The sequence below is a fragment of the Vanessa cardui genome, chromosome Z (assembly GCF_905220365.1).
Source record: "Vanessa cardui chromosome Z, ilVanCard2.1, whole genome shotgun sequence".
NCBI classification, from domain to species: Eukaryota; Metazoa; Arthropoda; class Insecta; order Lepidoptera; family Nymphalidae; genus Vanessa; species Vanessa cardui.
In genome coordinates, this window is record NC_061154.1 from 1,314,035 (window position 1) to 1,329,542 (window position 15,508).

Here is a 15,508-nt window from a genome sequence, read left to right on the forward strand (position 1 = left end):
GCTTACCACTTTGTCCCTATGTATGTTAAAGTTAAAGGGATTCGAAAGGAAGGTTGTTGTACATAATATATGGACAATATTGTAAAGAAACACTGACAATTTAAGAAGTATCTAATGTGATGTCGTAAATCAATAAATTCTGTAGTGTTTCGAAGCCGGGACGGGTGGCTATTATATATAGTCACATAATAAATTCAATGATAATTATTTTCACATCATTCTATCGATTTCCAAAGCGCACACCATGGAATCTCTCAAGCGGCACGATTTTAGCTAATTTGCACAAAATATCCATAAATTTTATTCCTCAACCCTTTTCAGATATCAATACGTATTGATCAATAAACAGTTGTTCGTTGAATTAATAACATAACCCACAATAGATACCGACAAAAATTGTGCAATACTTTAATATAAATTATATAACAATACATTATTCAGTTGCTTTGTGTGTCTGATGAGACTTTTTTAGCAGAAATGACATTTTATGTTTTTGGTGTCAACTTTTTCATCAGTTGTCGCCAAATTGTTTGCAGCTGGAAGATAGAGTGACCTCTGTATTTCAGCGGAAGTTATGGTCACATTTCTTACCAAGAGAAAATCTATGGAAGGCAATTTCCACTTACAGTTAGATGATCAGTAAGATCGTCACCTTCCAATAGAAATTGTATCACAACAACAGCAAATAACAGCAGTCTGTAAATTTACCAATGGTGGGCTAAGGCCTCCTCTCCCTTTGAGGGGAAGGTCGGAACATATTCGACGCTCTAGCAATGTGGATTGGTGGAATACACATGTGGCAGAATTTTTATGAAATTTGACACATGCAGGTTTCCTCACGATGTTTTCCTTCACCGCTGAGCACTAGATGAATTATAATTACATAAATTGTATTAAGTACTTGCTAATTCTTGTTTTCAAATTGAGGTTAACACACGTTGACGATTGCGGGTCAATGTGCCTTAATTGTGCTTACAATTCATCTCGTTCTCGCCGGTGAAGACCCACCGTGAGGCAACCTGCACATGTCTGATAAAAATATGTAACACGTGTATTCCACCGACCTCATTAAATAATAAGAAGTTCCAAGCCTCAAAACTACAGTCCTTTGCTTAGCAGAGACACATTAAAAAAAAAAAACAATGTTTTTATTTTATATTTTCTCCAACAGTCACCATTAATTAGACATTCGAAAAAAGAATACAGAAAATTTAACTAAACACTCCGCAAACTACATGCGTAGTAAAGCCGTTAATTGCTGCTTAATTTATAATGTTTTTAAGTGTTATAATCCTTTAAGTATAGGGATTAGATTTCGAAAGAGTCCTGTATGATTTTACCCATATTTCATACGTCAATATTATAACGCGATAATGTATATCTATATGTTTGTTACTTCACGAGAAAACCATTCATTTGATGATAATATCATTCAAAATTGGGTTTATCAGAAAATAATGATGGAGGCATAATTATTAACAAATGAACGTTTTAATGTTGTAGCCACTTATGATTAAATAAAATCAAATCGAGCTATGAACTTCTGTCATACGGTTATGTACTACCTCTGTGCCTATATATGGCGTGCTAGTCGAACGGGCTATTCCCAATACAGTACAGTAACAGCCTGCAAATTTCCCACTGTAGGACTAAGGCCTCCTAACCCACTAAGGAGAGGGTTTGTAAATTTTCCAGTGCGGCTTGGTCGAATGCACATTACAGAATTTCCTTCACCGCCGAGTACATGATGAATTATAAACACATATATAGTGGTGCTTGCCTCGGTTTGAACCCGAAATCATCGGTAGAGATGCACGCTCTCTGGCCACTGGGCCATCTCAGCTCAGCTTTTAATAAATGAGGAAAATTATTATAAATATTATAAGGCTATAGGTTTCTTGATGAAAGGCTCGTCTCTTAATATAACGAGTTATATAAATAACTATGTAATTGAAGTTATAAACACAATTCATTACTTCCACGAGGAATGCTGACTTGAATGCCTTTGGTTTTCTAAGCATTAACACAGAGCGGAGGATTAGTCGGAAGTAATACGATTGTTTTTAATTACGTCGAGACAATTATTTAGTAATTAGTCTTTAAGGTGATTGAGGATTGACATAATTTTTATAATAATAAGACGTGCATAGCAGTCATTAAGTACATTGAAAACGTATTGACTGTTATCAAGACTGAATACAATGGCGTATTTTTATTGATGATATTTTTAAAGATGAAATGACAAAATGTATTGTGTTATCTATACATATAATAAAATTGTAGTGTCTGTTTGTAATATTGAAATAGCCCTTATGCATAGGTGTGTATACATGGTACATATAACAAAATAACATTTTTTTTACCATTTTTGTTTGTCTGTGCGTTTGTTTTATTCCGGCTAATCTCTGGATCGATTGTGACGTGGCAGATAACTCATATATTAAGGAGTAACTTAGGCTACAATAATTTTATTTTGTTAAATTCAAACGCGTACAAGGTTGCCGGCACAGCCAATATTTATATATATTCACTAGTCATTACACGCAACAATCTGTGCGGATAATTGAAATCAAACCAAATTTTATAAATAAGGTTTTGTCATTTAATCATCAATTAATGTTAATATACAAGATCACTTAAAATAAAAGCTGTGAGTTCAACGCTTAAATGTAATCCATCGTAATGTAAGCCGATGATTAAAAGCAAAAAGCTGATTTAAAATAAACTGAAACAATGTGTTATAAAAACACGATTTCACATAACAGAGAAATACATACGTTTTAATATGTCAAACTGTTAATGCGATCGTTCGGTATCGCCGATGCCATTTCCAATTTACTATGTTCTGTGCATAACCATATCAGGACGCCATTAAGAATTAACTGCATTGAGTGAAGTCGAATGGTCGATTACATTCGTTCAATTAGACGGAAAATTGCTGAGAGATCATTCATGCATATGCAACGTACGTACATACGAGTACAATACGTCATATTGAATTCATTTTTTGATCGAACTCATCTCGTTTTATTGCTTTTGCCAATGTTTTGCCAACGTATTGCAGTCGGTAGGATTCTGCTGTTTTTTGTGCCAAATTAAGACAATTAATTCTTCAATTTTAAGGAATGATACCTGGTCGGAATGTGAACTGAATGGATCCAAGCCATTTCAGTCCTCGTTCGTTTCTGAATAACGAATAGTTGTAGTTGAATATTGTCGTCGGTAATCGAACCACATACCTCTATAATAAAAATTGTCTGACACATGTCAATGGTACGTTTTTTTTTAAATTCGCTGTTAGTCAACAAGCTGAAGTCTCAATTATACATTAATTAAAAATATGGTTTTTTTTTTTGTTAAATAGCAATTATAGCACTTATGATTCAAAGTGTACAGCCATATTGTATTGTGTGATGGTGTTTGATTGAACGAGACGGTATTAATGAAACAAGTACATTGGGATATCGTTAGAAATACTTCGGAAGTATAGGGTAAAATCGCCGTATTAACAAACAATATTAAATAAAAATCATATTTACTTTACTTGTTGGTAGGGCTTTGTGCAAGCCCGTCTGGGTAGGTACCACCCACTCATCAGTTATTCTACCGCCAAATAACGTACTCAGTATTGTTGTGTTCCGGTTTGAAGGGTAAGTCAGTGTAACTATAGGCACAAGGGACATTACATCTTAGTTCCCAAGGTTGGTGGCGCATTGACGATGTAAGGAATAGTTAATATTTCTTACAGCGTTATTATCTATGGGTGATGATGACCATTTACCATCAGGTGGCCCATATTCAACGCCCACGTTTAAATATTATGGTATTGTATAAAGTTATACAAATATATTGTCTTTATAGACAATATATATAATTCGTTCCGAATCAAATTCGGTTCAACGGTTTTATATACAGACACAAGAGAAAATATCTTAGTTTTGAATTTGTGCCTTGAAGGTATGAGGCGTTCAAATGTCTATGTTCAGTGACCATTTAACGTTAGGTTTCCTATTTACCAGCCAGCCTGCACACATAAAAGATGTAGATAGATAGTTATATGAAAATATTTGTATGTAGAGTTTTTTTAAACGATTTAAGTTATCTGAACTTACCAACTTGCTATCTATAAAAATAATTTATTATATTTAAATAAATCCTATTGTATTTGTATTGTATATAAAATAATCAAATGAGCTATCGTTGTTCTATTTCAGTCATCATAATCATTTAGAGGCCTGTAGGTATATTATAATTAAAGTCATATTCTATATATAATCTTAATTCTGAGCACTCATTACAATTCTGACAAATTCTGTCATCTCAACTCAAAAGTTCAAACAGCTACGTTGAACTTTGAAGTATCTCGTTAACTTTATAATCTCACCATGAAGATTTAACTTCAGGCTCTTGTTATTAAGCTATTCACTTCTATTCTACTCATTGAATACATTTTCATTTCCTGTTTTTTCATTCCATTCTATAAAAAACACTGTTTATTCTAAATAGGCCCTTTTTAAATTACGTAGACGCTTTAGGACATCAATCTGTTATAATTTTATAACTGTCCAGTCTTACTATTAAAAAAAGTTCGAATTCACAATACACATTATTTAAAAAAAAGTACTTTTATGGAATAAGTTAAAACAAAAACAAATATAACTAAAGTAAAACATTTTTCGTTACGGCGATTTAATTTTACAAAAAGAAAAAAATATCTTTTTATTATATTTTAGACAAAATGGTTTACAATTAAAATACCTAATACCTCGCTTACAGAATACATATTAAAACAAAATAATCGTGCAACAAACTCAATTTGATTTGCTCCCAACCGACCCTCAACGAAGGAGTATGGTGACTTAATCTGCTAATCCTACTAATAGGATAAATCTTTGCCCAGCTGTGGGTCATTAACAGGGTGTAACTTTACTTTTTAATAGATTAACTAATTGCGCAAAGGCTTATGTTATTTAATAGATTACTATTAAAGTTATTTGTTCGTTTAATGTTAATTTTATGCGAATATTTAGTGACGATTTGGTTTCTATTGTATGAAATCGATGTTGAACGATACGGCGGTAAACATCAATGATTACCAAGAGGTATTGGAGTGCAAGCATATGAGCACAAACACAGGTGCACCATTCCATCAGACTTAGTACTGACTTATAACCTGATGAGACAGGAATTAAAGGCGATTGAGTGAGTTCATACTCAGGAACGGCGTACATGAAGACTCAGATGCAGGCGACGGCTTCCGACCCATTGGAAAATAAAATTTCGGTTCGGAAAAAAATACTATAAGCTGTTTGTCTAGGGCCCTCACTGCTTTGTGGCCCCGGGGCCTCCACACCTTTAAATCCGACTCTGACTATAACAGACGATTCGAATTGAATTTAAATTTGGAATATGTCATTTATTAATTTGTCATTAGTTTTATAACATACTTCTTAAAAACATAAATATTTCGCTATAAGTGTTCACACTTATATGATACATCACGATTAACACTCGACGCTTCCCTTCAATGATATAAACTTATGTCCAAAACATCTAGAATTGTTTGATGAATTATTAAAGTGTTAAGTAACATTAGTAATAAAAAAGGTTCGAAAAAAAAAGGTTTAAATGAAATACACACAGATTATAATTTCCAATTGGAACGCCGATGTAATATTATTCCAATAAGTTTTTTCAATTGATAACTTATTGCTTGATCTTCTTATAATTTGTGTTCATCGGTGATTACAGTCTTGTATATTCTCTTAGTTGTCAAATCAATATACTTAATAAACGGCTTATGTAAGTCTGTGTATACATCGCCCAAAAATCGTATCGACGATTTATCGGCTTAATATCCAAATCGCGTTGAAATCTTTACGTTCAGAACTTAAAGATACATTAATTATCTCAGACTTTTATTTTACAGTTACTTTAAATAATTTATTTTTTTATTCGACTGTTTTTATAATCTATGTCTAAGATACAGATATTATATTATTCCAATCTATCGAATTGGAATAAAAACAATAATTTATAATCTGTAACACAGAAACGTGTAATTAAATTTATATTTGCTTGACAATTATTTAAATGAATATTACTTATCTATAATTATACATTAGCAAATTTAAATGTACAGACATACCGACAATGTTTTAATTGTATATAAAATACTTAAAAATGAACTTTCTAATAAAAATTGATAATACGGCTTTGCTTATTTATATATAATAAAACGTGTTAATGACAGTTTAATCTGGATGAATACAATAAATACGTTGCCTCCTTAAAAGGATAGTTGTTTAAAAATAAGACTTAATACCAATTAGAAAATTACTTAAACTTCGAACTATACAGCATACCTTTGCACATTATCTTAATTTAAAAAAAAAGATCATTTAGAAATCCATTTCATTAATCAAATATATTCTTAATTAAACCATCTTTACGATAATATACTATTTATACATTGATTGGATTCATTTAAATTAAAATATATATATATATATATATATTAATACAATATTTACTGCCTTACTCATTTGAACTGTTATTATAAACAAATATACAATAATACTTATTATAATAACTATATACCTACTTTGTAAAGATAACTATGATTTCCTAAATTCGAAAAATTAAATTTCATCAAATCCCAATAAGATTTGGTTGAAGCATTTGTAATAAGATCTTTTTATTGCACAATAATATACTTATCTTATTTTATAAAGAGTCGGCTCACTTAGAAAATTCTATATATGCTATAAGTATATGTTAATAATGATTAACTTATGTTTTATTTGTTTAAAATTTTAGTTTATTTTCAGATTATCAGTTATGTTAATTAATATTTAAATTATTTATAAAGTTTCTTTTTACTGATACATCTATTATGTGCACGTTCTACTAAAACAGTTTAATAGTTACCTATGTAAATAATGAAAATGATAATAGTTTTATAAATAAATATAACAAGAAACAACTCAATTATACAATGTTACTAAAACAGTATAGTCGAATAAAATAATATATGTATATATAATTACACATAATAATATATTCAAGTACATATAATTTATAAATTTAAATGAAAATTACAAATGTAGATATTAAATTGATGTAAATTTTATTATAATTATTTAAATTTAAGTTTAAATTATATATACATTTATTTTAATAAATAATTATCTAAAGTTTTGCGTCAGAAGTTCAAACTGAAGGCACCTACTTTTTATCTTTCAATTTATAATTAGGTATTTTATAATCTAATTCAATTTGTGTTCTGTTAATTTATTTAAAAAATAAACTATATTCTTCCATAAAATAAACTATATTCCTGTTTTAGTTGTTTAGGCTTTCATATAGTGAATACAACTAAAATTATAACATATAGTTAGAAATCATTTAATTTGAAATTGAAAGTTTCAATTCTATCACAAATATCTCTATATTTAATCTAAACTTCTTACAAATTTCATACCAACTATATTTATACTTTTATACAAATTATACTATTTTTAATAATTTACATACTTCGTCAAGACCGTCGGGGCCTTATAATGCTTGTTGCATACACTAATGTAGAGCCAAAACGGTAATACATTATTATACAATTATAATACCCACATATATATATACAAATTATACTATTTATTTATAATTAAGTTTCAATATTCAATTTTTATTACTAAACTATATTTATTGTTCCGTTTAAGTTTAGTATTTGTTTATAATTTAACGACAAACCGCTTGTATTTTTATCACCACTGATTCCAGTTACTAAATGTGACTAGAACGACTAATTTACATACTTATCTACGTATTCGAATCAGACGTGGTTTGTTACAAAAGCAATATTACTAACCTGCGAGGCGGATGGGTACGAGTAGCCGAATTGTGCGTACGCTGCCATAGGGACGATCATATGGGCGGCTTCACACAACACTGTCTCTCAAAGTCTAGTCAAGGACGGGTTATCTATACTACGTCTATGAAAAAAATTAAGTTAATTTATCACAGTTGTTTATGTGCGCGGCGGCTGCGCGGCGCGCTGCCATCCTGCGCGTCAGGGAGCCGAGCTGCGCGCTAGCATGCCGGGCAACTCGTCGGCACGACACCTTCACGCTAACGATTCTCGACACAGACTGGCGCGCGCCAGAAATCAAACGCCCCTCCGCCGTAGGACTGAGCGATTTTAGCCCCACCCAAAAGGCGGCGCCGACCGGTATCTACCAATCGCAAAACGACTTTTCTGTCCTTCTCGAAACACAGACTGGAAAGGCGGCCGCGTATTGGCGGCTGCGTCCCCACCACGAGACGACCACGCCCCGTCAAACGTCGCCGCCTCTGTTCGGGTGGGGGAAAAGCGGCAGAGTCGATCTGACTTGTCCATGTTTATGGGTTTTCGGCGAGACAGTCGCGAGGCGTACGAGCAAACAAATCTTTATAGGCAAAAAATGGTTCGGCCGAGGACAAGATGTTTCACCTTGTCAGATTTACGGAGCGCCGTCGAGTCGAATATCAATTTTAGTTTTTACCTGTGTTTATATTCGTCGTTATTCTCAACGTAATGTCAGTATAAAGGCTATTAATTGAAATAATACCTACACAGCTTAAGGTGGTTTCAAACTTTAAAATAAGTTTTTAGCGTGTAATAAAATTATTTTAAAGTCTTAACATTGAAGGGGTAATGAACTGAATATTAGTTTACGCAAACAGGTATAAGAATTCAGGTATATAATCTTACATTAATTAATATTTGATTCAAAATATAATTAGGTACTCAAGTATACCTAATAATCAGCACAGTTACCTACTTAACAAAACAAATGCTAAGCCGTATTATCTATGTACTAAAAATGTTTTAATCATTAGATAGGCAGGTACACATATATTTTAATTTGATTGCAATATATACTAGTCTACATCTGTGTAATTTGTGTATCTACATATTTTTTGAGATCAATTAAATATTTATTAACAGATGCACAAGTAAGTGAATGTATATATTATTTAATTTATTTTAATTAAAATTAAATGAGTTAAATAAATTATACATACCTAGATTATTTATTTATTTATATAAGTACTAAATAATTGTAATTTTGGTACGTGAATGAAAGTTTTTGGATGGTTTACTGGAAAAATTATAGTTTTCATGTTAAGTATATTTAAATTATGTAATAATAAATATATTTCACAAAAAAAAATGGTAAAAGTTTTTAAGCACATCGTTTTGTGATATATTGTGGTATGGTGATTATCACTTTTGTAGAGATTTTTTTTAATATTTTATTTAATTGAATTTAGTAGGTATATTTGAAAGAACTTAGAAAAAATTTAATTATCCGATATGAACGTTGATGAAGATTGAGGCAAAAATCAGATAGTTTTTTTTTTATTGGACAATATATAAATGTTGCTATAAAAAACTATTATTATTAATATACACTGAAAAGCTAAAGAATATATAACAATATATAATGTGTTAATTTTCCACTGAGAAAGCTCTACATTTTAAGAAACCTAGGAGTTTATTCCACGCTGTCTCGTGTCATGTCGAATCCGTTAATAACATATTTTTTCTTTGAACCCGCGATCACAGGTTATGATTCAAAAGTTTTAACCACTGTACCGTCTGTAAATATTCACTTTGTACATTTATAAGGAACGTAGGGCGTTAAATTAAAAAATACAAACAAAATTAGTTATTTAGATTCGTTATACATAAAAAGTTATTTCATATTTATATACATGTACGTAATTATTTATCTACTAAACAAAATGCGTTTAGTTCGCATAAAAAAAAAAAACATTTCGTAGTATTTTTGAAGCTGTTAAATATTTTGTTGATTCGTATACAAAAAAAAATGTAAAAAAAATGTGTACCTACGTTGATTTCAATTTAACTGTTTTTATAAATACCAAATTCACTTGCGACATATTTTATACAATAAAAATTTTATTATGAATGAATGTAAGAATGAATTTCTTCAAAGAATTTAATATGTTAGATTTATCAGCTACATGATCATATATTTGTTGATACTGGGGCTTAAAGAGGGTAGATCCTGTACATCAGATCAACCTACAAAGATCCTCAACCAATATTATTTGTAATTGTTTAAGCACTAACATTTGTACAGTAAATTAAAGGGTATTGGTAAGTAATATGTATGCATGCTTATAAACTAATGTTACATGTGACTAGTTTTAGCCCCCGGCTTTGTTTATGCTCCAGACAATTTATATGCAAAATTTAATGATCGGTTTGATATTTAACAAGTTACAAACAAACCAACATTTATAACATTAGTTGGTGTATTAAAAATGTTATGCGTAAAATTTATTTTTATTTCAAAAGTAATTTAAATATTTTTCTGTTTCATTATAATGGACGCCTATTACCTATAGTTTGTAATTTCATAATTACTTCGTGTCTCAGTACTAAATAATTTGTTCCTATAAGGCGTACAAGTAATTTATATAAAAAAACTATGAATAACGTTTAATTAATCAATCAAGCGTCAGGAATTACCGATTCCATAAGAAATAACGTACGCCAATTAAATATGATAATAAAAATTAATTTCTACGGCAATTAGGTATCAATAACAACAGCCAGTGTATTTCCCACAGCTGGGCTAAGGTCGCCTCTCCCTATAGGGAGAAGGTTCGGAACATATCCCACCACACTGTTCCAATGCGGTTTGGTGGAATAGGTACACATGTAGAATATCTATGAAATCATACACATGCAGGTTTCCTCACGATGTTTCCCTTCACCGCCGAGCACGAGATGAATTATAAACACAAATTAAGCACATGAATATTTAGTGGTGCTCGCCTGGGTTGGAACCCGCAATCATCAGTTAAGAAGCACGCGTACTGACCACTGGTCCATCTCTGCTCTCGTATAAATAAATTTATATTGATTAAATATATTGGCAATCATTACGCGAACTATGGTTTCTCGTAAGTATCTGTTTTGGTAGTTCAAGCACGCCACTTCAATTCAAAAATGGAATTTTAAACAGAAAAAAAAGTGAGAGCTTGCCGATTTTGAACCCGTATTGCATAAAAAGCAGTTTTGACCACCGTGCCATATTGACTCATATCGACACCAACAATTTATACTACGCTAATTCGAGAGTGTGCACACTCCGCTAATAATTAATTTAAATCGATTTATTTCAAAAATTGCCTTTAGTGAACGTGAATAAAATTTGTGACGTCGTTAATTTTGTATATTTCTTTATGTTATTTTTAATAAGTACATATATATAAAATAAGATATTTTAAGTTACTTGGCATACGAAAACGATTTTCACTGAAATTCGAGCATCGTAGTATAATTCTATTGGTGTCGTTATATAAGTAGTTATATGTGGTCATTATGATATAAATAATATATTATAGGTTATTAAATTAATTTTGATACTTGTCTTTTATATTTAATAAATATTTGGAACCGGAAAAGAAAGACAGAGAATAAAATGACTACAATACAGATCTTATTATTTTATAAAATCATTAGATTTGTATTGTATAATAATGTATAATGTGTACCCAGTACCATTTAGTAAGATCCAGTCGTTCTAAAAGAAAAAAAATCTGCAATTACATTATTATTCAAATGCTAAAGTGAGAGAAATAATTATGTAACTTTTAAAGTATTATTAAAGACGTGTCGTAAATTAGCCCACGGAACCCTAATAACAGTACCACAGATGCGGGTAGGACAGCTGACCAATGGATGCTAAAATGGGAATAGAAAATAGGGGTTAAGCTGATAGACACTTTTTTTCCTTCACGTTTTTATAAAGTTTAAAAATATATTACAATCAATAGTAATCTAGATTACACGAAAGGTTATAAATGATTATATTACATAAGCTGTTTATTTATTTATAAAAATATTGAATTTGAATAAATAATAAGACTACTATTTATAGAACATTGTTATAGTAACATTTTGAATTTTTTATTATACTAAAGAAGCCTTTTATGAAAATAGTTTCATGTTATTATTATATTGTAAATACAAAATAAGTTCTTTTTTTGCCTGTTTGCATTTGCACGGGCAAACCACTGAACTACATTTGATGGTATTTGGTATGAATCAAGTTTGAAAGCAATGCCTGATATAGGCTCTCTTGTCGAACACCTCAGGAGCAATATTAAACTATATAAACTATACAAAAATATTATATGTATGTATGTCTAATACTTATAACAATGCATGTTTAACTTTGTAGAGTCACTAGCATCAAAAGCGGGTACTAATCGGTCTTAAAAAGCTTTAATTTCGGTTGCATTTAGTCCGAACTCTAACAATTATAAATAAAACCTTGTAAATTGTTTACTTAAAATTAAGAGCTAATATTAGTACCTACATAACTATCGCACAGAGACAACTTATGCAACTTGATTTTGTTTTATATTTTTTCAAATGTAACAATATTTTTAAATGAATTCTTTAAAGATTTAATTAAAATTAAATTAGCGGCGTTCTTAGAGTTTCATTTGATATGTTATTATTTATTTGCTATCTGTATTAAAGTGTAGTGTAGTGTGATTATTAATTATACTTTTTTTAAACGTCTGCAATAGTATATTACTCAGTACTAACCTACTATTATTATAATTTTATGGCGTTTCTTACCGCTATCAGTAGACAAATAAATAATTATATTATGATTTCCACTGTGAGTTTTATAACGCGCTTGATAAATGCACGACTACTTGATAAGAGATCAAGGTTTAATACAAAAACAAATGATTTACAAGTATTATGAAAAATGTTAACATTCACTAATACATAAATAAAAAGCATACATTACAAAAAATATGCATAAGTAGCGTATTTTTATTATGAACAAGATTATATAGATATAACGCGGTATTATTTTATCATTCGTTGATTTTCATGCAGGATATATTAATTTAATTGTATCATAGAATTGCTATATGTAATATAATTCATATGAGTGATTTTTTGTCGGTCGTTCTCGTAGAATCCATACTGTGAATCAATTTATAATTTTATAAAATAACGTTTAAAATTTTCTAGTGTGTGTATACGAACGTTTGTTTTTTTTAATATTGATTTGTTAAACATTTATTTTACAACAAATTAATTCCAGCCAGAACCACCTGTTCGGTGAAAATAATTCAAATCCGAATCTTCACAACACAATTACAGATCCAAAAATATATCAAGCAAAATACGTCTTTATTTATATGGTCCAAGATACAAAATCCCGTGAAACTTTTAAAGGTCTCCTGTTACTCGTAATCGGTAATCGGTTACTCGATTGTCGATAGCACATCTGACAACAATGGGACCTCTGACGTCACTGACGACAATGGCCATTTTGACGTCACAATACAATAGACTCCCCTTGATACGATTAAATCCTTATTGGTTCCTTGTAACTCGTAAAATACGTGTGTAAGGAAGTCAGAACGTAGTTCGGGGACCCGTTCCGTGATAGCTATTAAACGGGCAAGACTTAGAAATGCGAATTCGTTGTTATAAACCGCGATGCCATATACACAACGGATTAACTTTATTATAACATATGTATTTATATAATGAAACTTGTATAATATTCTTGGTAGGATTTTGTGCAAGCCCGTCTGGGTAGGTACCTCCCACTCATCAAAAATTCTACCGCCACATAGCAGTACCTACTCAGTACTAAAATAGCTAAATCTGATAGAATATTTTCAATTATTATCTCTGGTAAACCAGGAAGGGATCAACTACACACATCATCAAATTTAAACCAATCAAATGTAACAGTTGTTTTGTTTTTTCTTTTTTTTTGAAAATAGAGTTCAATGTACTTTGATACTACCTATAAAAAGCCTTAACACTGTTTTATTATTTTATAATATATAAGTAAAACAGTATTGTTTGCATACCTACTAGCTGAACCCGCGACTTTGCCCCCTTGAATTTGTAAATATTATAGCACATAAACTTACACCCCAATTTTACTCCTTCGGGGAGCCCATGTTCATTCCGTTTCGAAAAATCTACTATCATACCGAATTTTATCTAAATTGGTTCAGCAGTTTAAGCATAAAGTTAAATAAATAAATAAATATGAGACAACATCACAGCTGAAGCACTTGTGTTATGGAAATCAGAAGTAACGACGTTACCACAAACACCCAGACCCAAGACAACATAGAAAACTAATGGTAATCTACATCGACTCGGCCAGGAATCGAACCCGGGACCTCAGAGTGGCGTACCCATGAAAACCGATGTACACACCACTCGACCATGGAGGTCGTCAAAGCATAAAGTTGTAACAGACAATTTAGAATTATAATATTAGCGTTGATCTATCTAAGTTACAAATCTGTATGCAGCTTAGATCGAGCCTCCATAAAATATCACAATGTTAGATCATTCATAAAGATAGCGAATAAGATTAATTAACTCACAAATAATCCTGTTAAAGATAATTATATAAATAAACAGTTAATAACATACGGCCTCAATTACACCGTTGCGTATTTTAATTTATTTCACGTTTAAATAATTATTCGATTGGACGAATTCGCGTGCACTCCCTCAGGGGATAACAGTTCGCGCTTATTGTTACAAGTGGCTATTTACTAGATACAATAAGGCTTTAATAAGGGCTTAAATACGTGTAATTAATGTGTATTTTGTTACCTTTTTAAAGTAAAAATATTGGTTTTAAATTTTACTTGACTAATATTGAATCATTATATGATTGGAAGTCTCGGGTTTGGAAATATTTTAGTTATGAAATATTACCAAAGCATTACATCCCCAATGGGCAACCGACCTTATGAATTAAGTATGTATGTGTAGTAAATAGGTACATAAGCTCACTCACACTTTGAAAACAAAACACATCAATACTACCTAAGTACCTACCTACTGGTGTTGGAATAAGTACCTAATAAATGTTACCTACCTATTCTGGTTTGCACAAAACCCTACCAGTAAATCAAACGTCAAATATAGAAAAGTTTAGTTACTGTAGCGTAGTAAATTTTTAGCGGTATTTGTGTATTCCAGAGAGACTTCTTGGATATAGACTTTTGTTGCCTCGTCAGGCAACAAAAGTCTCGAGCAAAAATTATAATTGAGATAGTTTCATTGAAATAAAATAATATATGAATATATATTTTTTTTCATTTTATTTCATTGCGTTCCACTAGCACGTATTTCGTGTAAACAACAAATCCGATTTATTTTACATTTGTTGTACAAGAGAAAACACATTCGACAATATAAAATATTGTTTTAAACGCGATTGCAATTATATACGTCAACAATTAATTAATTGTTGTACTAATTATAAGTTTTAATCAGACAACGGAACAAAGTATTGCGTTTATTCGTTCAGCTACATCCGATCACAGATGTGTACTAACTACATTTTAGAAACTACATATATTAGTAATATTCTTGTTATATATTATACTACGTGTGCTTGCGACCTTGTAAGTTACA

The 15,508-nt window shown here is 30.7% G+C and overlaps 1 protein-coding gene across 3 annotated transcripts in view; it reads right to left on the reverse strand.

The window, feature by feature from the left end:
• LOC124543105 (homeobox protein araucan-like) overlaps positions 1-15,508 on the reverse strand; it is a 125,864-nt gene that overhangs the window by 55,833 nt on the left and 54,523 nt on the right. For 2 of the 3 annotated variants that reach the window (XM_047121153.1, XM_047121154.1), the window contains exon 1: positions 7,868-8,136. The exons of the other annotated variant lie outside the window; for it this stretch is intronic. In XM_047121153.1, coding sequence (XP_046977109.1) covers positions 7,868-7,927 — 60 coding nt within the window. In that variant the 5' untranslated portion in view covers positions 7,928-8,136. Of the gene's footprint in view, positions 1-7,867; positions 8,137-15,508 lie in introns of those variants that run through there. 3 annotated transcript variants of the gene reach the window in all.